We start from the raw sequence: 23760 nt of genomic DNA, 5'->3' as shown, positions 1-23760 counted from the left end.
ATTTCACAATTTGTATGGAAACACAAAAGACCCTGAATAGCCAAAGCAATCTTGAGAACGAAAAACGGAGCTGGAGGACTCAGGTTCCTGGACTTCAGACTATACTACAAAGCTACGGTAATCAAGATAATATGGTACTGGCACAAAAAAAGAAATACAGATCAATGGAACAGGATAGAAAGCCCAGAGGTAAACCCACGCACATATGGTCACCTTGTCTTTGATAAAGGAGGCAAGAATATACAATGGAGAAAAGACAGCCTCTTCAATAAGTAGTGCTGGGAAAACTGGACAGCTACATCTAAAAGAATGAAATTAGAACACTCCCTAACACCGAATAAAAAATTAACTCAAAATGGATTAAAGACCTAAATGTAAGGGCAGACACTGTAATATAAACCCTCAGAGGAAAACATAGGCAGAACACTCTAGGACATAAATCACAGCAAGATCCTTTTTGACCCACGTCCTAGAGAAATGGAAATAAAAACAAAAATAAGCAAATGGGACCTAATGAAACTTAAAAGCTTTTGCACAGCAAAGGACACCATAAACAAGATGAAAAGACAACCCTCAGAATGGGAGAAAATATTTGCAAACGAAGAAACTGACAAAGGATTAATCTGCAAAATATACAAGCAGCTCATGCAGCTTAATGTCAAAAAACAAACAGCCCAATCCAAAAATGGGCAAAAGACCTAAATAGACATTTCTCCAAAGAAGATATACAGATTGGCAACAACCACATGAAAGGATGCTCAACATCACTAATCATTAGAGAAATGCAAATCAAAACTACAATGAGGTATCACCTCACACCCGTCAGAATGGCCATCATCAAAAAATCTACAAACAATAAATGCTGGAGAGGGTGTGGAGAAAAGGGAACCCTCTTGCATTGTTGTTGGGAATGTAAATTGATACAGTCACTATGGAGAACAGTATGGAGGAGGTTCCTTAAAAAACTAAAAATAGAACTACCATATGACACAGCAATCCCACTACTGGGCATATACCCTGAGAAAACCGTAGTTCAAAACAAGTCATGTACCATAATGTTCATTGCAGCTCTATTTACAATAGCCAGGATATGGAAGCAGTCTAAGTGTCCGTCAACAGATGAATGGATGAAGAAGATGTGGCATATATATACAATGGAATATTACTCAGCCATAAAAAGAAATGAAATTGAGTTATTTGTAGCGAGGTGGATGGACCTAGAGTCTGTCATACAGAGTGAAGTAAAGTCAGAAAGAGAAAAACCAATACCATATGCTAACACATATATATGGAATCCAAAAAAAAAAAAAAGGTACTGATGAACCTAGAGGCAGGACAGGAATAAAGATGCAGACATAGAGAATGGACTTGAGGACGTGGGTGGGGAAGGGTAAGCTGGGACAAAGTGAGAGAGTGGCATGGACATATATACACCACCAAATGTAAAACAGATAGCTAGTGGGAAGCAGCTGCATAGCACAGGGAGATCAGCTGGGTGCTTTGTGACCACCTAGAGGGGTGGGATAGGGAGGGTGGGAGGGAGGGAGACGCAAGAGGGAGGAGATATGGGGATATATGTATACGTATAGCTGATTCACTTTGTTATACACAGCAGCAACTAACACACCATTGTAAAGCAATTATACTCCAATAAGGATGTTTAAAAAAAAAACAGAGTAGCCCCCACTCGCAGCAACTAGAGAAAGCCCGCGTGCAACAACAAAGACCCAACGCAGCCAAAAAAAAAAAAAAGAGTTCTGGAGATGGATGGTGGTGATGTTTGCACGGCGATAAGAATGTACTTACTGTACATTTAAAAATGCTTAAGACGGTAAATTTTGTGTTATGTGCATTTTACCACAATTAAAATTTTTTTTGTTTGAAAGTGTGGGTTTCCAACTCCTTCTCCCCACCCCAGATTCTAATTTCGGAACTCTGCGGTGGGGCTCTGGAACTTATATTTTCACAAGCCTGGCATGCAGATGGTCTCAATCAGGCTTTGGAACCAACTGCCTTGAGAACTCATGGTTCCTTCCAGGCTCACGTTCTCAGAGTCTATGACCAGGGCTCGGCTGCACAGTCAGATCTATACCTCCATGAGTACTGACATGTATACAGGACTGTCCCCCAGTCTGACCCCCCTACGTGGTCCCTGCCTCCCCTCCAGGCTCCCCTGGGCCCTTCCCTTCCAGTCAGTGTGGGAGCGAGAGCTGGCACCCTCATACCCCTTCCACGTACCCCACAGACATCTGACCCCCTGGCCAGGGCCTCCAGTCTCCCGTTTCTCTCCTGGATTCACTGATTCCAATGACTGACCCCCCAAACCCTCCCATTCACCTCCATTTTCGTGCCATTAGGGCACCATACTGCTTTTGTTCTCCAGCCTAGAAAGAAGACTCCTGCCAGCGTGGCCATGTGGCTACCCACACCCTGCAAGCTGGGCTCCAGAACGGTGGCATCTTTCGTTAGATGGAATCACGCCGAAGTTTGGCATGATATGAGCCGGACCCTAAGTCCGACTTCCACATGGTTGCCTAGGGTACCTCTTTTTTTCCATCTACAGCATGGGGCGAACAAGGTCTGCTCTGGCACTTGGAAGGGCTGAAGAAGGTTTGGGGGAATAAAGGCACCACAGAGACCTAGGGCTAGGGCTGTCTGGGTCGCCACCCTGGATGCCTGGGCCCACCAGCCCCCAGCCCGCTGCCCCCTGCCATCCAGCTCCTTGACCATACCTGAAGCCCTGGGGGCAGATGCACGTGTAGCCGTTGACCGCATCCACGCACTGGGCCCCATGGCGGCACCTGTGGGCTGCGCAGTCATCACTGTTCACCTCGCAGAGCTTCCCGCTGTAGCCAGGGAGACACTCGCACCTGGAACACAGCAGAGCGAGGCTGTTCCACGGCCTGGCCGGCTTCTAGGCAGCCTCTCCTCTATCTACCCACGTAGCCAAGTCCCCGCAGCTCTTGCGGGCTCCCCAAAGCCTGGCCTGCAATGGGTCTCCTGGGCTGTCCACAGCCTCTGGTCGCTGCAATGCGATGTCTGCCTGCTTCACGTGGGCATCTTGTCAGGAGCCGGCTGAGGAGTGCAGGGCTGCGGTCACACAGGCTTTGGCTTGGGTCTACCACTGTCTACACAGAACTAATATCCAGCTTAGCCTGTGGGCTAAGCACCTTTCAGAGTGCCTTGCTAAGGCCTCCCAGCACCCTGTGAAGGAGGGTCGGTCCCCCTCCAATACCAGAGGAAACCAGGGCTCCAGGAGAGCTGACCTGACTTCCCCGAGGCCCCCCGCCGTGGAACACTCACGTGTGTCAGTGATACTTCGTTTACAGTTAACGTGTGTCAGACCCTGTTCTTGGTGTATCTGCCACGCACTGCCTCTCTGTGTTTCAGTTTCTTCACTTTTCAACGTGACTGATGATCGATAACTTCACCTCTTATGGTGGTTTTAAAAATTAAGTGATACACTCTGTGCAGGGCACCAGATCCACACTGAGGAAACTGTCAGTGTGATGTAGAACGTGCTGATAAGGACACTCCCTTTGATTCTATTCTATTGTTTGTTCATTTTTTCCCAGGGATTCGGGCTGATATAAGAAGGTGAATGCCTTTGCCCTTGATAAATGCCTCCTGGTCTCCAGGGGAGAGGATGGGAGCTATTGACCCAACCCAGGCCCTGCAGGCTGACCCGCCCCTCCCTGAGGAGCATGGTGTCAGCAGCTCCATCACGTCCCTGCTAGCCCAGGTTTCAGCCCAGCCAGAGACGGCTGCGGCGGGTCTCCCTAAACATGGGCCTGAGACACACATCTCTGGGCTCCTCTGTCTGGGGTGACAGTGTGCCGAAGTCCCAGCAAGGTAGAGACCAAAGGTACCACCTTACTCACAGCGGCTTCAGCACACAGGCACGTGTGAACACAAATGCTTCCTGGCTCCTCTACCTCCGGCAGGGCCTGGAGCCTGCACACCTCTCTGGGCTCACTGGCTGAGTCCTGCTGGGCGGAGTGTAAATAATAACCACAGCCTATCCAAGTCAGAGGAGGAAGTTGGTACGGGCAGGGGATGGTGTGGTACGGGTGGCCAGGTGGGGAGGGAAGTGAGACCCTGGAATACTTATGTGACAGGGGAGGCTGACGGGAAGCATCAGGACAAAGGGATAGTCGTCCCTCCGCCCTCTCCTCACTCCACCCCCTTTAGGATGGCTGGAAGTGGGCTGGAATCACAAGCAGATCCCGGCAGTGCTGGGGCTGCCAGAACACGGTGCATGCCGTGGACTCAGCATGGCAAGGTAAGACGCTCAGGGGGTGGGGTGTCCCTGGAGGGGGCGAGATCTAGAATCTGAGGATTTACTGGAGCTGCGTCCAAAAGCTGTGAAATCTGCTAAGATCTGACCTATTTACCTTTACTTATTTGATGGGTAAATTTGATATATGTGACCTATTGCTGCACCAGAAAGTGCAAACTTTCACGTCTTAGCCCCCATTCCTTCCTAGTCTTTTTTTTTTTTCCTTGCGGTACGCGGGCCTCTCACCGCCGTGGCCTCTCTCGCTGCGGAGCACAGGCTCCGGGCGCACAGGCTCAGCGGCCATGGACTACAGCCCCAGCTGCTCCGCGGCATGTGGGATGGCCCCGGACTGGGGCACGAACCCGCGTCCCCCGCATCTGCAGGCGGACCCCCAACCACTGCGCCACCAGGGAAGCCCCCCTTCCTAGTCTTTTAAAGGAACAGCTCGGGGATGCCTTTTGGGGGCACATGCTCAATATATCACAAGCCAGGCCTCTGCTAGGGTTAAACCTGGCCCCAGCAGGCATCTGTGTTTGTGTCTCCTGAATTCTAAGAAGTACCTGCAGAGCAACTCAAGCTGTATGAGCTTCTCCAAGGCAATAATAGCTGCTCACTACTTACAGGGCAAAACCCAGCCTGATAAGCATGGAATTCGAGGCAACTGAGCAGGTCTTTATGAGGAATTAGGGAAACCATGCTCCCTCGCAGATGAAGCAGTGGAAGTCTGGAGGAAGATGTGTTTACATCCTTCTTTTCTCCCAGTGCTACAGCCCTCTCCACACCTGCGCTTCCTAAACGAAACACCCAGGGGTCTTGTTAAAGTGCAGCTTCTGATTCAGGGAGTCCGGGTGGGGCCTGGGGATTAGCATTCCCAACAAGCTCCCATGGGATGCTGATACTGCTGGTTCATGGACCTCACCTCCAATAGGAAGGGTCTCTACAACACTTCTTCATTGGCCAAAGACAAGCATCTCGTGGTATAACCTGCATTCCCTGTTGTCCTCAAATGTGTTGCCTTTACCTTTTTTCTAAAGCGTAAGGGTTATGCAATTTTGATATGCATTCGACCTACTGATTCTGGACGAGGAGTTACCAAGTGACTTCATGAGCCTCTGGATTTAGCCGAGGAATCAGTCAGGCCTGGATTGACTGGCGTCCCTTTCTGTGCACGTGTGTCGGCTGCTGGCTCCACCTCCCTGAGCCTCAGCCCCACACAGGAGGTGGGTAACAGTTTCTACATCCTAAGATTGCTGAGTGTTAAGCGAGATAATAATGCACAGTGCCTGACACAGAGGGAGCGTTCAGTGCATGCCAGCCACTGCCATCTTTGTTTCTGTTATTATTTTCAGTGTGTATGGGCAGTGTTCATTATTATTTTCAGGGCTTCAGTATGTTATTACTTCAGTGTTCATGTCACAGATACTGATAGAGTACTATCTGTTCTGTTGAGTTGAGGCCTCATTAGAACAGCATACAAGGAAATCCCCAAGGATAAACATCTTCCAACTTGGGCAGAGGTTGCACTGACTGCACATCTCTTTTGTTAGTGCCCCTGTTCCCTGCCTTGGGATGTGAGTTGTTATGGTGATGGCAGGGGAGGGCGATAACATTATAAAATGCTGCACTGGGAGAAGGGACTTTTCATTTAAATGCATCTCAAAAAGAAAAAAAAAATCGACATTATTGAGTTGGCCTGTAGACCTCTTCAAGATTCTAAGAGACACTGTGCATAAATATATCAATATTATCTCAAGATTCTGAAAGCGAGACTGGTTTCTATATTCTATATTGTCCTTGAACTCAAGGGGTCTTGGTTACAGTAGAGAGAGTTTCCAGGGACAAGTAGTAGAGAATCGTGATCTCTGGTCCTAAGTCTCTAGCACCCCATTCCCAGACCTGTACCCTGGACCACTTCTGACCAGTCGCCAAGCTCGCTATGCTCGTCCAAGCCAGCTTCCTCTGAGCTTGCCGTCCACTCAGCCTGGAATGCCACTGATCTCCTTTCCATCTACAGATATTCTCCCCACTCTTCACGGCTCAGATGCCCAGTCGCCATCACTGCCCCTTCTGAGGTACACGCAAAGCACTTTTCCTGTCAGTCCAGCCGGCTCAGCTTTGGGTTCAAGTTTGTGTTTTAAGCATCTCTTCCTACCCCTTTGCTCTTCCTTCAGTTGAAGAGCAGCCCTGATCTGAAGTCAAATCCTGGAGTGGGAAAAGCAGGGTGGAGGGCAGGCATCCCTCGCTCTTACTCAAGCTCAGGGAACTCGATTATGTGAAAGCCCACCCGGCACACCTCCGAGGGGACGGGAGCAGGTGAGGCAGACTTGAAGGAGGGTGCACGCACCAAAGGACCGCAGCCTCCTTTGCTCCCTCTGAAGCCAGAGGCCCTACACGCCTCTTGCGTTTTCCCTGGTGGTAAGTTCTAGGCTTGGGATATCCAGATAGTAGAAAAGGAAAACACAAGAAGAGGTGCTTATGGCCCCCTCTCACCCTCACCTACTCTAGACTCTTCTCCCACCTGCGGGGCTCCCTCCTTCTTGCAGCGCATCCCAATTCCACCCATTCTTTGGTGGTCATTTCACATCCCACCTCCTAGGGTGGGGGGGCTTCCCTCTCTGCTCCAGAAAGTTCTCCCCCGCCCCCTCCTCAGACCCCCAGCAGCACTTAGAGCCAGGATCTAGGGCCCTAGGAATTGCTTCTTTTCTTAACCTTTGTTTTGTGTCAACTTTTCCTCCCCCAGGTCCACGGCAAGGGCCTTGGAGGGAGGGAATTAAAAACCTCCTGCGCTACCCACTGCCTTCAGTACAGTGAGGATCTGGGGCCTGAGGGAGACGAGAGGGAACAGAGAGGACAGACACAGAGGCTCAGAAAGAGAGACAGAGAGAGACTAAGAGGATTAGACCATGACTGGTCAGAGATACAGAAAAGCACACGGTAACAAACAAGTAACAGGCAGAAAGAGAGAGAGAGGAAAAAAAAATGTGGAGGGAGCCCCAGAGTCTCTGCCTCAAACCCAGACCGCTGGAGCCGGGTCCTTGGGACCCGGTGCTGGGCATGAACGAGCCTCACCTGAATCCTCTGTCCAGGGAGACGCACTTTGCCTCATGCTGACAGAGGTTCATCCCGGGCACGCAGTGGTCGATCACCTCGTCGCACAGCTCACCTGGTGGGGCGGGTAGAGAGAACCCAGGCATCAGGGAGGGTACCGGGGGGATGCCCTGGCTAGAAGTCAGGTTCATCCAGCCCCTGGCCAGGAGGTCACGGGCATCACGGGCAAAAGAGCATTTGCTCTTTTGGCGTCTCCTTTCTCCTGTGCCTCAGCCTCGGTTTCCCTGGCAGTGACCATGGGAAGACTGCAGGACCTCACCCGGGCACGGTCACTGCACCACCATAGGCGCGGCGGCAGCTGCAATCACCCCTGACCTTGGGCTACGCTTATTTATTTTTCCTTCCACACCCATGTGTGGAGCACCTCCTGTGTGGCAGCACTGTGCTGGGGACACAGCCGTGACCTGGCCCTGTCCCCTCTCCCCCTCCATGGCTAGTGCGGGGGGGTGTATCTACAAATAAGCAGGCAATTAATTACAACACAGAGCTGTCAGCGCGATGACGGGAAAACTCAGTGGAAACCCAGAGGCTTCCTGGAGGAGGGGACAGCGCTTAGCTCAGTCCACCTGTTACAGATAAGTAATAAGCCCCTTGGATTTTCTCAGAGAAGAAAATATGGAAAGAATGTGAAGTTCTGGTCTCTGGATACATCCCCTTTGCAATTCACAGTGTCAGAAAATGCCGAACAGGCCATAAATACCCAAGGATGTAAGCCCTGAAATACTGACGCCACCTGAAAGTGTGTTTTGGGAATGTGGGAGGTAAGATAGGACAGCAGGGGAGAGGCCCCTGGCAGATGCATCTCTGAGTTTTGCGCTTCCTCACATTCCACCCCCGGCAAGCCAGGTGGAGAGGGATCTAGAAGAAACAAACTTCCAGCCAGGGAGGTTCATTCAGAGGACAGGCGTGGGCAGGAGAAGGCAGCCTGGGCCGCGGCTCCCAGGGGACAGGGCAGAGGACGGTCCTGAGGACGGCCGGGGAGAAAAAGCATGACAGGCATAGCCCCGGCGTCTGTTCTCTGTTGCGGTGAGGGTAAGCTGACTCCCACCCTGTCCTCATTTTGCCCCAGTCTCTCAGACCACAGAGAGCACCGTGTGCCTTCTAAGCCTCCCCTCACCTGCTGGAGACACCCAGAGAGGTGCGGTCTCTGTGGGGGACACTTTTTGACGTTTTCTGGCACAGACAAAACCACTACGTCCCATTCTCAGGAACAAAGTACAACAAGCCAGAACTGCACCCCGGTCCACGGCAGACGCAGGCGGGAAACCGCCTTAATGCGTGTTTCCTCAGCTCCCTCCACCCGTGCCCATCTGCCCACCGTCAGTTCAGACCCGAACGGAGCGTGACCACAATGCAAGTGCCTCTGTGCTGGCTTCAGACACCACCAGGGCTCCAGGGTTCCCGAAGGAGGGGATGAACATGAACCAAATGAACAGACAGCTGAAAGGGCCCTGGGGAACTGTTCAAAGTGGGGAGGAGCTAGTGATTTGCAGGGGGTGGGGTGGGGGGTGGCAGAGGGTAGACAAGCTAGAAGAGAGAGGGCCTCTGGGAAGCCCCTCATAACACAGTACCAGGTTGTGGGGGTTCAAGACTTTGTCCAGAGGGGGACAGGAGGTGAAGCCTTTGGAAGAAGCTAAGAACGTGGTACTCTTCGAACGCACGACAAGCCACAGCCTGCACACGGCAACCCGCGCTCGGGCGTCGGGGCTCACCTGTGTAGTCTGGTGGGCACACACACACATAGGTGTTGATCCCGTCCACACAGGTGGCGTTGTTCTCACAGTCGCTGTCCTCGCAGTCGTCTGGGTTGATCTCACACCGCTGCCCCTCGAAGCCCAGGGGACAGGAGCAGCTTTAGGGATGTGTGGGTGCGAAGAGGGGAGCCGCGGGTCAGGGAGAGGGGTGGGTTGGAGCAGCAGAGGGGAAGGTGGGAGATAGAATCAGTCAGGTTTCTCCTCTGGATGGAGGTCCGGGACAGCACGGTGGACCCAGGAGGTCTTGGGGTTCTGAGCAGGAAGACCCTTAGGAGCCTAAGAGGGCATTTCATCTAGCCCCCTGTCTCCGGGCAGAATTCCATCTCCCCGGCCCTGGATGGCTACCTCGCCAGGGGGCGATTCCCATTGGCTGTGCCTCCTTCACCGCTCCCCCAGCTGGATGTAGTTTCCTGGGTAGAGCTTAAATTCCTCCAGCTGTCTCCTAAGCAGCCTCTGGGTAGTCTCTTTTGTAGACAAAGGAGAGAAAGAGCAAAATGAACGCTGCCCTTTGGGTGATTTTCTACTCAAGGGCAGCCTTTGTATCTGGAGCAGGACATAGATCAGGCTCTGCAACCAGGTTTCTTGGAAGTTAAATTCTGCGTCTCAGTTTCCTTATCTGTTGACTGGTGCTATTATCTACCCCCTGCAGGGTGGCTGCAGGCATTAAATGAGATTATACAAGTAAAACCCTTAGAAGGGTACACAGCACAGTGAAAATGTTCAGAACATGTTAGCTAGATTTAGTTCTAGGCAAAACTACCTACCTCCTTAACCTTATTCTCAGGGATGCCATTTCTCCCTGTCAGGTATTCCTGCTGCTTCTGAGTCCCCTCCACCTTCTGGGGGCTGAGGGAAGGGTGGGAGGGCCCCTCTGCTGCCAACACTTTCTGGTGAGCCTGGCTTAAAACACCCTAGATGAGTATGATGCATTTCCTTAACCTGTCTCTGGAGTGTTAAACCTCTTGGATAAAAACCTCAACCCCCGTCCTCTGTCCGACCTTGGCCACTTCCCCAGGATTAGACGTGCAAAGTCAGTCAGCACTGATGAAGTCCGTTCTGGGCAGCTGACAAGGGGCGGGCGCTGGGAGGATGCAGGTGGGAGCCGAGCGTTTGATTAAAGAAGCGCTGCAGGGAATCTCACTCTTTCTGTGGCCCATCCCCCCTCGTCAGGGACCAGGGGCATACACCCCCATCCACGAACGTGTGTTCCAGCCTCAGACCTGGAATTCCAGGCCTCTCTCCATTTCAGAGACTGCTCTGACTTGGGCGTTTAGCTAAACAGCGAAACTAAACTAATAGGAAGTGGATTTTTGTGGTCCTAGAGTCCTAAATAACCTCCTTCCCTCTGTGACCTGAAAACTGGGTCACATTTTCTACAAAAGGCTGGGGGAAGGGTCCTCGGGCCTGAGCTCTGGAGCTGGAGCAAAATGACTCTAAGTCCTTTTTGTTTCTCTTAGGGACCCTGGCCATTCATGAAAAAGGTCATTTCTTCAGAGCCAGACAGTGGGTCGTTTTCCAAAGATCTTAAACCACAGTGTTGCCTATTTTCCTCAAATGAGTTACTCTGACTCTCCCCGGAGCTTTAGGACTGCATAAACGTGGGGTGAGAGTGACTGGTCAGGAGAGCTGGGGTTGCTCATGGACTGGACAGAGGAAAGAGGATAAAGTTTTTTTCTGTCCTCACTGGAAACCTTACGGGAGGTAGGGGTGGTGGAGGGGGTGGTGGTGGAGCTATCAAGGATATCTCAAGAGCAATGTGTGAGCTGTAGGGACAGCTCTCTTTTGAGAAGAGGGACAATGTGTCAAGACTGGAGAAGCATCTGTATGAAGAGGTAGGTGATGCTTCCAGAATTCTGACCAGTAAGAGGTGTCATGGATTGAATTGTGTCCCCTCGAAAAGATATGTTGAAATCTTAACCGCCCCCCCCCCCGCCACCCAGTACTTGAGAATGTGACCTAATTGGGAAACAGAGTCACTGCAGCTGTCATTAGTTAACTGAAGACCACATTCACCGGAGTGGGGTGGGCCCCTAATCCTATATGACTGGTGTCCTTATAAGAAGACGGCCATGTGGAGACAGACACAGGGAGAAGGCCACGTGCAGCTGCAGGCCAAGCAATGCCAGAAACTGCCAGCAGCCATCAGAAGCCAGGAAGGGGCGAGGAAGAATCCTCCCTTGCCGGTTTCAGAGGGAGCACGGCCCTGCTGACACCTTCAGTCTGGGCTTCTGACTTCCAGAGCTGTGAGAGAATCCATTCTTTGGTTCCAAGCCCCCCAGCCTGCAGTACTTTGTTATGGCAGCTCTAGGAAACAGAGGAGGGACAAGGGAGCAAAGCCTCCGTCCGAACAGGTGGCTCTCCCTTTGCCAGCCTGCCAGGTGCTGCCCTGGGGGGCAGTGCTTTCCTGCTGCTTGAGGATCCCACACAAGCTATACCATCCCAGGGGTATGGGCCACATTGCCTGCACCCTCCACCCCATTTTCCTAATCCTGTGGGTCTGGGCCATTTTCCTTGAAAATTAAGTCCTAAAAATATTTCCAGTTCCTTTGAAATCCTCAACAACGGAGGGTGGAGACGGGTCCTTCCGCTCACCTGCAGAGAGGGGAGCAACACAGTCGCCTGCAGGGGGCGCTCCTGTCCCTTGCCGAGGCGGGTCCCTGGGCTCGGGGGTGGCGGTGAGGGGGCACAGGGGGCGGGGGCAGAGCCAGGCTTTCAGTCCTGGAGGCGTGATTCCTGGCTGAGGCCAGGTGGCCACCACCGTGAGATTTCTGGGTAGTTTCTCCCCCCACCCCCCGGGGCTCTCAGTGGGTGAGAGTGTGTTGTTTGGCCTGCTCCAGGCAGGAAAACCAACTCTGCCTAGCATTTCACATTTTAAGAGTTGATTCTGATGGGGCTGGCTTGGCAGATGGACACGTGGGCGGCTGGGTTCCCTGGGGAGAACCCAGAGCCCAGAACCTGATGTCTCTCGCAGAACACGCAGCAACCCTGGTCAGAGGGCTTTTGTTTGCAACCTGAGCGCTAAGACCTCCGCACACAGCTTGCCACCAGACGCCCCCCCTTTACCGCCTGACCCGCTGGCTCACTGGGGGTGCCACACGGGCCAATTGCCCCTGGTCTGCTTTGCCAGGATAGGGCCCGGGAAACTGGACATGTGCGCACAGCTGGGAGGGTGGGAAGCAGGGAGGGGCCTGAGGTTTGCCAGAGCGGCAGAAGGCCCGCCCCAAGGACAGGGGTGAGAAGAACCTTAAGTGCCTTCCACCCCTTTTCTTCCTGAGCTCTTAATGCCAGGGAGGAAAGAGGTGAGGCTTGGAGACTCAGGAATGAGTGTCAGGATACGGGACCTAGAGCCAATCAATTCTGTGCCTCAGTTTCCTCATCTGTTAAATGGGGATAGTACCTACTTGTACCGGATAGGGTCCTCATGAGGATTTAAATGAGGCTTAGAGTCACTGCCTGGCACATAATGAGCATGTAATCAATGTCACCTATTATTATTGCTTTTTATAACACAGAAAAGAGTGGTGGAATTACCAGGCTGGCAGGTCTTTGAGCCATTATCCCATCCTACTCTGACTTTAGCCAGCAACTGTGGCTTCCCTTGGAGGGAAGCCAACTGTGGCTTCCCTTCTCCTGGCTCTGGAGACGGACTACCTGAATTCAGATTCCTGTACCAACGCTTACTGTGTAACTGCGGACAAACGATTTATCCCTTTGATGCCTCGACTTCCTTATCTATACAAGAGGGATAGTAGTAGCTGCCTTATAGGGAGTGAAGAGCCTTGGAGTCATTCACATAAAGGGCTGGGCAGAGTGTGGGCACACACGGGAGGCGCATAGCTGTGCTCCCTCAGCCTTCCCCAAGAGCCTGACCATGAAGACTGAGAGGAGGGAGGGCCCAAGGGTGAGCTGTTACCTGAACCCATCACTGTGGCTCTCGCTCAGGTGGCAGGTGCCTCCGTGCAGACAGGGGTTCTGGAGGCAGGTGTTGATGGGCATCGTGCAGTCTTTTCCCTGAGGAGCAGGAGAGAGAGAAGCGTGTGGTTAGGGAGGCTTTCTGTGGCTGCCATGACGAAGAGACCCCTGTGGGTTCCCAGCGTCCTTTGGGATGAGGTCAGGGAGATGGAGGCCCTCCCTGGGACAAGCCTGCTCTGTGACCCAGAGAAAGCCCGAGGGAGCCCTTGCCTTTGGTCAGTCCACAGTGAGGAGGGGAGGAATGCTGAACTCAGGAGTCTGGGCCCCAGCTTCACTACTTCTCAGACTTCACCTGCTTTTCGCCATCCTACCCTGTAGGCCGAGAGCAGGGGCTTTGGAGCCAGGAAGACCTGGTTTCATATTCCAGCTTCACCTCTTCCTGGTTGCCTGACCTTGATCTTGCATAATAAGCCTTTTAACTTCTACAAGCCTACCTCATAGAGCTCTTACCAGAATTAAACTAGACCTTTCAATAAGGAAGTGCTTAATATTACATAACACATTTAGCACATAGCAGGCGTTCTATAAATACCAGTAGATGATATTATTACTAGCCTCACTGAGGCTTAACGGTAATCCACAGCTTGTAGGGTGGACTACGGCTGAAGTGTGGCCCACAGACCTTGGCCCTGTAAAGTGACAGCCCCCCAGAGTCATCTTTGATTGGCCTGGACGTGAGCCCAGGTGTTGGCATTTACTCTCAAGTTCTGCAGGTGATCCTGATGTGAGGCCAGATGGAGATCTCCTGTGAGACAGAGTTTTGGGTGGAGTGGGATTCCTTTGGAGCAGGCCCCCCTGAAGGGGATGTCTGAGCGTGTGTAGGTGGGGAAGAGCGTGTCGGGCAGAAGGAACGGCGAGGGCAAAGGCACTGTGCAGGGAGGCTGAGACAGGGACCGTGGATGTCAAGACCCAGCGTCCCAGGGAGCATTGATCCTCTGCGTCCAGCTTCTCCCCTGGGACCCGTGGATCAGTGCTGGGCCCAAGCCTTGGCCGGCGGTCCTCGGGAGGACCTGGGGGGTCTGGTGGCGGCAGGGAGGCATCTGCTGCATTTGTTTCTGGGCTGTGGGCTCGGCGTGGGCGCCGTGCCAGGCGGGGCTGATCGCGGGAGTCCTTCCACTGCCACACCACCTGCTCGCCATCTGCCTGAGAAAATCCTCTTCCCCGCTCTGCTGCCGCCGCCAGTGCCTGTGAGGAGCGGACCGGGCTCTGCCGAGTAGTGCCGCCTTCTCACTTTCTCCACGCCGAGCCTCAGGCCCTGTCTCCAGCCATCTGAAGGCAGGCCCACGTCTGTCTGCTTCCTCTTTGAGCCCCGTCACCAGTAAAGGGCCCGTCAGAGGTTTCTCGGAGGGGACGCAGAGAATGCAGTTCGGGTTGGGGTCTGGTTGTATCGTAAACCAGAACAACGTGGGATCCCTTTCAGAGAGACCACGTGTCGATGGAAACGGCGAGGCTCGTTCTCACTGTCGTCTATGGAGCGCATTTTCTGTTCCAGGCCTCACGCTAAGTTTTATATCGCGTATAATGTGCGTAACACCCCTGCAAGGCTGGTATGGTTGTTATTACCCGCATTCTTACAGAGAGGGAAGGCAGACTTGGAAAGTGAGGTGCTGCACCCACGATCGCACAGCAGTAAGTGGACCAGGCACGGCTGAACCCGACATCCAGTTCCAAGCCAGCGCTGGGCACCGCGATGCTATGCTGGGCACTTACTCTGCCCCTCTCAAAACACGGGCTCTGCAGTTAGGCTGGTCTGAGTGCACATGCTAGTCCGGCTACTGCTACGTGCCTTGAGGAAATTACTAGTTCTGAGACTTTTCATCATCTGTAAAATGGGAAGAACGATGCCTACCCCACGGAGTTAAGGAATGATTAGAAATCACACTCATATGAGGCACCTGGCAGGTAATGGTGGCTCCACAGTTAAGAGCTATTCAGAGCATGACCATGCTGATCGTGGGGCTCTGGCTTAGAGCTGAATGGGGGTAATTAAAAGACTTTTTCAGGTCTTTGGTTGTTGCTAAGTAGTTCACGTGTGTGCACGTGCGTGCGTGTGTACGTGTGTGTGTGTGTGTGTGTGTGTGAGTGAGTGTGTTTGTAAAGGTTGTGGCCGGGGCTTCTAGCTTCCTTTACAGGAAACCAGCAACATGACACCTGTTCCTGATGACCCACTCCACACCCTGGTATTAGGGACCGGCATACACGGTACAGTTAAAAGGCATCCGTATGACAGCTGCTGAGGACTTACTGAATGTCAGGTACTGTCCTAGGTGCGCTGCATGCGTTTCTGTACACTTGATTCTCACAGCAAGGCTGTGTGGCAGGTCCCAGTGTGCAGAGGGGAGGCCTGAGGTGCAGCCACTGGCCATCACCACCCAGCTAGGGAATGACGAAGCCAGGATCCACACATGCTGCTCTGTGTAAATCCACAGCCTGAGTTTTCTCCACTGAATTAATACAAGGGAGTTTGAGGATCCAGGCGTTTGAGCATGTTTGCTTAATTTCTAGTCTTCCCCTACAATATGTATGTGTGTGTGTGTACGTGTGTGTGTGTGTACGTACGTGTGTGTGCAGGGGCGTGGGTCTGGGACTCCTGTGGGTGTGAGGCCTGGGGTTGGCTGCCCGGGGCAGGGAGGCTGTCCGACTGGCCTCATAGGAAGCCTTTGGCTCTCTTAGGCTCAGGCCCATAGGTGGCACTCTGACACTGTCTATTGGAAGCACAGCTACAGCTGAGAAAGCCACCAGGGAGCCCTGTTCCCCAGAGGCAGTCTGCCCCTCAAGCTTGTCACTATACACATAAATCCCCCTGGGGACAGGACACCCGGGGATGCCAGCTCCCTCCTGCTCAGCTTTACCAGGTGGGTGCATCAGACAGGCTGGGGACTGTCTTGAAATTCTCGACGTGCCTAGTGCCTTCAGATGGGTGCCCTGGGATGGCTGGAATCTGGGAAGCCAGGAGGGTGCTGGGGAAGAGGACCCAGTCACGGCTTTGCTGACCCCAGTGAGGTGCAGTGAGGGGTTCAGCTACTCAGGAAACCTCCAGGCGAAAGTGAGGGGGGGGGGCTTTGGAATCATGTAGCCCTGGGTCTTAACCCAACCCTACTGCTTACAAGCTTGGGCCAGTAAGTCAAGCCCTTTCAACAGTCTGAGGCTCAGTTTCCACGTCTGTAAAATGGGAATCAATAAGTCCTTCCTCACAGGGGAAAAGATGACTAAAATGCCAAGCAGAGTGCTTGACACATCTTCCACACTTTATAGATATTAATATGGAGGCAGGATAATGTGTTCCAGATGCTGCTGGGTGAGGAGAGAGGAGGGAAGGGTTATTCTGGAATTAGCCTGGATTTCTGGGGAGGACAGGAGAACTGGGATCTCTATCCCAGCCCTTGTTGGCTGATCTGAGCCTGTCAACCGTGAAGGCTGGCCTTTTAATCCTCCATCCCTGTATCCTCCTCAAGCTGGAACCAGTGTTTCCAAGGCTGGCTGTCCTGAAGACAGGGAAGGGAGGTGGGGGGAGGACGTGGGAATCACCCCGGAGGGAGGTCAGTGTGGTGGGTTCAAGGGATGCCTCTACTTGGAGGTACTTTAACTCTCGGAGACTTAATTTCCCCATGTTGAAGAAAGAAAATACAAACATTATATGTCCTCCTTATCTCACTGCATCACTGTCGAGACTACATGGGGTCCTCTATGACGGGTGTGAATGGGATACAGCTGGGCAGCCCCCAGCAGTGCTGGGGAGAACGGGAGAGTTGCTGGCAAATGCTGTTCTGGAGTGACCTGTAAAGTGGACTTATCCACTGTCCTTGGGGAAGGGAGAGTCAGCAGTGAACAGTGCCCCTCCCTGGACCGCGGATGGTAGGGGGCGGAGCCTCCTGTCATACCTTGTAGCCGTAGGGGCAGGCGCAGCGGTACTGCTCCACGGGATCCTGGGTACATGTCCCGTTGTTCTTGCACGGGCTGGAAAGGCAGGCATTGCACTTGGCCACAATGTTGATGTCCACTGGCCCTGGACAGCAAAACCAGAGTGTTGGTGGCAGGTCCCCAGGTAGGCTCACTGTCACACCTCCCTCCTCCTCTGCTCTGGCCCCTCCCATCTCTGTCCAGAGGGCAGCTGGCCCTCCGCAGCCAGCACATCCAGTCCAGCTAGAGTCCATTAATTCAGCCGTCATCCAGAGAGGAAAAAAATCACAGCGGGACATCATTCAGAAGCACTTCTCAGTCAGATCAATTACGGTAATTAGCCTGATCTGATTCTGGTGCTAATCTGCAAACGATGCACCATAATTAGAAACCCCTTGTGTATCTCTTTACCTTCGGGGAGCTCTGGGCCCAGGCTCCATTTGGACCTCTCATTTTTCCTTCCCCAAACACCCCTCCTCATAGTCTGTGCAGGGCTAAGGAGGGCACAGTGCCCGGGCCAAAGGCACACATCACATAGGAAGTTCTCCTTGTAGAACCCTTGAGTCGGCAGGAAGAAGTAAGAAATGGGCCCGGGAGACACAGCAACGATGCTGACGAGGGATTACAGTTTCAACTGTGTCCTGCTCTCCTCGGCCATCAGGGCTGGAGGGAGGGAGGCCACGTCCCTACACAGAGCTTTGTAACAGGGGCTGTGCTACCGCTGCAGCCAGTGTTGACAAAGCCCTGGATAATCAGGCCCTATTTCATGTCAGGACTTTAAATGATCCCAGGATAACAGTCATCAGTTTGGAGATTGGCTTGAGACTGACCGCAGGGTGAGTCTGACCATTTGTGGGTGGGGCGAACAGAATGGGCTGATTGAGAACCAATGCCAGCTGGCTCAACTCTGGCTTCACCGAAGAACAGAGACATCGTCTGTTCCAGGGAGGCTACGTGTTCCAGGGACACAGTGAAGTTTTAGAGGTAAAGTGTATCTGTGAATCAGAACAAACACTGAGGCCTTAGGAGATGAGCAAAGGACATTAACAGGCCAATGTGTAGTCAAACGGAAAGTAAATTTTTGGGAAAAAAAATAGTTCCTCCAATAATCAAAAACAAAACATGAGGGGATATAATATTTTACCTATTGAATTAGCAATGATTACAAAATGAGATAAAATAATGCAAGGGTCTGATGAAAAATGCACTCAAACGATGCTACCGGGAGTGAAAATTGGTTACAACCCTTTCTGGAAATCAATTTGGCGTTAAGTGTGAAAACCTTAGTAATGACCATATACTTTGGCTCCGTAATTTCCGTTCTCTGAATCTTATTTAAGGGCATAATTTTAAACAGAGAAAGACATTTATGCAGCTGTGGTCAGAAAAAAAAAAAAGGAAATACTCTGAAAGTTCAAAACCAGGAACTGGTTAAAGAAGTTACGATGGAGTGTTACAGCTTGGTGGTTGAGACCATGCACTCTGGAATCAGAAAGACCTGGAATTCTCTTGACTGTGTGATCTTGAGAAGTCATCTAACCTCAGTAAGCCTCGGTTTTCTCCTTTTTAAAAGGAAGTCTACTACTAAAGTAGACTCCACAGAGGTGCTGGGGAATTGAATAAACGACTCCACAGAAAGTGAGAATTAAATAATACACGAAAAAGTGCTTAACATAATGCCTGCCACATAATAAGAACCCAGTAGTAGTTTGTTATAATAATCATGCAGTCAAATCAAAATCTCATGTGCCCAAAATGTGCTGTAGTAAAACGGGAAAATGCTTATGCTCTAAGATTGCTGGGTAGAAAATGCAGGTTAGGGCTTCCCTGGTGGTGCAGTGGTTGAGAGTCCGCCTGCCGATGCAGGGGACACGGGTTCGTGCCCCGGTCCGGGAAGATCCCACGTGCCGCGGAGCGGCTGGGCCCGTGAGCCATGGCTGCTGAGCCTGCGCGTCCGGAGGCTGTGCTCCGCAGCGGGAGAGGCCACAACAGGGAGAGGCCCGCGTGGCGCAAAAAAAAAAAAAAAAAAGCAGGTTAAAGATTTTCTCAACTATGCAAAAATATGTAGAGTAAGAGGTCAACGAGGAATATGTAGAAATGGCAGCAGAGGGACTTAGGGGAGCGAATGACAAGTGGACCCTTAGATGCAGGTCCACATCAGTTTCAGCATCTGAGTCTTTGTGTGGCCAATGCAAGAACAGGGCGACGGCTTTAGAAGTCACACCTGTGGAGATGCCTATAGCTCTGACAGGCTGCTGGGGACACAGCAGACCCTGCAGGGGGCAGGGAGGGGCGGAGGGGCGAGTCAGCACCTACCTTTGCACTGGAAGCGGTGGGTGGGTGTGGTGAGTAGGAGTCGGTCAGCCATGGGCTCGGGGCTACTGCAGCGGGCGATGCCAGGCTCCTTGTACCCGGCCTTCACCCACTCCGACAGCCAACGCAGGTTGCAGTCGCAGTGGAGTGGGTTGGTTCCCAGTGCCCTACGAGGCAGAGCAGGAAGTCAGGCTCCCCCGCCCAGCTTGGCCCATAGGCCCCGTGGTCTTGGTCCTCTGGAAAAGCAGAATTTTCAGACTTTGGCTAGATTGGGAGTGTCTGACAGGAGGACCAGCAGAGACTTCACTGGGGTGAAGTCAGTAACTCCAGACTGTACCTCCAATCCCTGCAGATGTTTCAATCCCACCCAAGCCCCTCCCATCCCTCAGGCTTTGCTCTCACCTACCCTGGTAAGATTCCATCTTCAACTCACCCCCAATCTCAACCCCTCCAGGAGGCTCCCTGGACCTCTGGCCATTGATTTTCTGGCTCTCTTGCCCCACTAAAGGTTGCACTGGAGGATGTACTCTGCAGAGAAGGTTTTGATACCCGGCAACCTAGGAAGCAGCTTCAGACCACTGAAGGAGCTCAGAACATGCCACCCCCAAATATGCCGCTCTGTCTATTGACTATTTTGAGGTGAAGGCACTTGAGAACCAGCAGATGCTGTTTCTAGCTAAAAGCAGGTCATATTTCCTATGAGAAAGGTACCCTCCCCGGGCCAGGAAGAGAAGGGAGTTGATACCAAAATGGATCTGTACAAACAAACCTACTAAAATAACGCTGATCTTCCATCAGTTTCTGCGTGATTTCCTAGTCCCGGTCCCATGATTTACCGCCCCCAGTCCAAGCTCCTCTGTCGTGTCAGAGCCCCACGCTTCATCATTCTTTGTGTAAAAATGGTATATAAGCTTTGGGGCCCAATGGCTTCTTTGGGTTTTCATTCTCCTTTTGAAGACTCCCACATACACATAAAAATATTAAATACATTTGTATGCTTTTCTCCTGTTCATCTGGCTTATGTCGGCCCGGCCACAGAGCCTAAGAGAGTAGAAGGAAGGTTCTCCTCCCATGCACCACTCAGCTTACAAGTGCAGGGGAGGGAAATGGTATCATCCAGTGCAGACACCTCCAAAGTGCTGTTTGAGGAAGAAAATACGAAAACTTCTGCTGACTTTTAACCATAGCCTTTAACATTTCTATTTTTTGAATGTTTTATGATATGCATACATAATATATCAGTGTTGTGTATGTGCACAATACAAAAATAATTAAATATACAGACAGCAGGTATACACACTCAAGCATTGTCACCGGCAGAGGTATGTAATACCTAATATGTATGGGCCTCAGTCTCCCCTGTGTAAAATGGGAGGGGACTACCTGATGCCGAGTGTAGAAAGAATATGTGCTTTGGCATCAAGGCAAACCTGGATTTGAACCAGGTCTCTGCCACCTACTAGCTGTGCAACCCTTGGACCAGTTCTTCAGCCTTTCTTAACTTCAGTTTCATGTCTAATAAGGAGATAAAAACGCCTTCCTGCTGTAAGAAATATGAGATAATTCATCTAAAGTGTTGAGCACACAGTAAGAGTTTTATGTTCGTTCTTACTGAATATTTACATTGTTTACATAATTGATTATGTCTTTGAAGGCATCCGAAGCAGAGAACACACAATGTGCACAATGTGGGTACATTTTTGTAAATAAAACACACTCTATTCCTATGGAAAAAACCATACTGAGGTGGTGGCACTGATAGTATTATCTCTGGCATTATAATCTTTTCTGTTTTGAGCAGATGCACGAGGGGGAGAAACAGGGCTACTTACAGATGGGAAAGAGAGGTCAGGTCATTGAAGGAGCCTTCGGGAACACTGGAGATGTCGTTGCCATGGAGGGTTCTGAAGCAGAAGCACAGGTCAAAAAGTTAACCCCCAGTAACAGCTCTGAACTCAGTACGCTCTCTTGGCGTCCCAGGCTGGCCCAGCCATGCCTCTGAGCACGCAGAGCCCCACTGCCAGCAGCAGGAGGGGATGTCTCCTTCATGTCACGTGCACTGATGTTTCCGTGCCCAGGTCAGCAGCAGGGATGTTGGGAGTAGAGGGTTAGGGAAAGACAAAGATGAATCAGACGGACTTGGGATGGAATCAGAAATCAGTCCCTTTCAGCTGCGGAACGTTGGGTGAGTTACTTTCCTTTTCCTGGCCTCCATTTTTGCACCTGAAACATGGAGACAGAGAGCGATCTAGTGAAGGCACTGGGGTTTCAGAGATAATGTGAAGAACTATGGTTGAGACCAGAAGTTCTGGAGCTGGGCTGTTTGCATTCAAACCCTGACTCTGTCACCTACCAGCTGTGTGACTATGGGGAAAGTTACTTACCCTCTCTGTGCCTTGGTTTCCTATCACAAAATGGGAATGGAAGAAAGTAAAAAGATTTGCCACAGAAGGTACCTTCGGTTGTGGGTGCACTAGTCCACATAGAGCCTGGCATTTTCTAAGTACTAAATGGTTAACCTTATTAGTATTTGTAAAAGGTCTTGAACAATGCCTGGTGCAGATCAAGAAACTGGTTCCCTTCATATTCACCTAGAGAGATTTTAGGGAGATTGAGAAATGCTATCAATCCCAGAAGACAAAGGGAAGGGGGCACTCAGCTCCTGGGGAGACTCCCCGGAGCCGGACACTCATCTTTATGGGAAAGGGTGTGGCATTACCCACACACATATGTGGGTGTCGTTCTTGTGTGCACCTGAGTGCATTCTCCGACAGTGTGTCCGAGGGGCCAGGCAACCTGCTTGGCTTTAATCATGCCTCTCTCCACCCTGCGGTGTAATAGCTGGGAGCAATGCTCACTTGCAGGGCGGTGGCACACACTGAGCTTTCAATAAGTGCCTGGAGAACAGGTTTTTGAAAAAAATGGAAGGAACACGGCTCCGCTGCTCAAGCAACAACATGAGCAAATCCACAATTCGTGGGTTATACCCTCCATGGAAGGATTAGTCATCCACTGCATACAAAAAAATCCCCAAACTGCTGACTCACTTTGGGGCTGGCCCGTGAAATGCAAGGAGTGACATTCGTAGAAACTCAAAGGTTTCCTTAGTGGCTGCTGGGCACCGTCCCCTGGGCTGTGAAGGGAGCCCCCGTTAAACAAAGGGGGTGATTAACGTTGACTGTGAAAGTGTAAACAGGATAGTAACTTATGAATCTGCTCTTCTGTTTCCCTTTTAACTGATGTTAGCTTGCCCTGGGTCTTCGGCTGAAATATAGATGTGAGCTTAATTACACTTAACAATGAGCAGGGCCTCTCAAGCTGACTGAGCATCAGGGCTAATACACATGCGGATTTCTGAGGCCCATTCCCAGAGTGATTCAGTGGGTCTGGGGTGGGGCCTGAGGTTCTGCATTTCTAACACCCACGCGCCAGTGCCCCCCCACCCCAGATCCCTGGTCTCCCTGAATGGCAGTGTGAAAGCCTTCCTTGAAGCTTAGACAGCCAGGACAGCAGGGTGAGGGTACCCAGTCCCCTAAAGAGTGTTCGTGGAAGCTTCTCACCTCCCTGAGTAAGAAGGGGCTCGAAGCTCTTCCTCACACTTTTATCAGTACCATTTAGTCTCTAATCCATGTGGTTATTTATGAATCACACCGGCTCCCGTCTGCTATTAACTTGGATGACTTCACGGCTGCTTGCTGTTTGGCGAACGCACCCAGCCCCGCTGTTAAGCATTTCCGAAGGCGGCTCGGGCCCCGGGAGAGGCACAAAGCCCTAATTTAAAAACACCAAATGACCCAAAGGCAGCTTTGATACTGTGACCCCTGCAAGTCGCACTCCCATTTATTATGAGCTGATCCGCTGAGGTCTCTATGAACTGCAGAGTGATGGGGCTGTAATTTACTGGGACGCTAAAGAAATCTGCCTACACTGCACGTTCTGGCTCCTGGTTTGGCCCCCAAAGAAGGACTCTTGCATGTCCAACCACCCTCCTAAAGGATGCCAGGGGAGTGGCACAAATGTGCCCTCCCAGGAAGCACTAAGCACTCCCCCTTTCCCTCTCGTTCTCCCTTACACCTCACAGGGAGCTGGTGCAGGCAAGCAACTCTGAACTGGGAATGACTCATCTTCAAGCATCCGGGACTCTTTTTTCCCTCCGGACTCTTAGGACGTGTTAAGGCAGACTAGGGAATTTCAGGATGCAGATGAGGACATCATGAGAGCAACTGGAGGGCATAACCACTCCCTGTCAGTTCTGGGTTGCCTGAATCTGGGTCTCCGAATCTCTAGGTGCTCACAGTTTGTATGATAGAGGACGGGAACTATCCTCATCCTAAATGTGGGATGGGGTGGGTGAATTCTCTTCTGAGCAACACAGGCCGCTGCCAGGTGACCTGGGGTTTAAGGTCTGGAGTCAGACAGCCTGGGTTCGAATCC

The 23760-nt window shown here is 51.7% G+C and overlaps 1 protein-coding gene across 1 annotated transcript in view; it reads right to left on the bottom strand.

The window, feature by feature from the left end:
* Positions 1 to 23760, bottom strand: part of SLIT3 (slit guidance ligand 3) — a 609828-nt gene that overhangs the window by 35081 nt on the left and 550987 nt on the right. The window contains exons 24-30 of the mRNA XM_060008410.1: positions 21159 to 21230; positions 19330 to 19493; positions 16995 to 17119; positions 13055 to 13152; positions 9100 to 9239; positions 7349 to 7442; positions 2733 to 2870 (exon numbers count right to left, since the gene is read on the bottom strand). Of these exons, the coding sequence (XP_059864393.1) occupies positions 2733 to 2870; positions 7349 to 7442; positions 9100 to 9239; positions 13055 to 13152; positions 16995 to 17119; positions 19330 to 19493; positions 21159 to 21230 (831 nt within the window). The remainder of the gene's footprint in view (positions 1 to 2732; positions 2871 to 7348; positions 7443 to 9099; positions 9240 to 13054; positions 13153 to 16994; positions 17120 to 19329; positions 19494 to 21158; positions 21231 to 23760) is intronic.

The sequence above is a fragment of the Delphinus delphis genome, chromosome 3 (assembly GCF_949987515.2).
Source record: "Delphinus delphis chromosome 3, mDelDel1.2, whole genome shotgun sequence".
Classification (NCBI taxonomy): Eukaryota; Metazoa; Chordata; class Mammalia; order Artiodactyla; family Delphinidae; genus Delphinus; species Delphinus delphis.
Note: the sequence above shows the minus strand (reverse complement) of the source record. Positions and strands in the feature narration are given on the sequence as shown.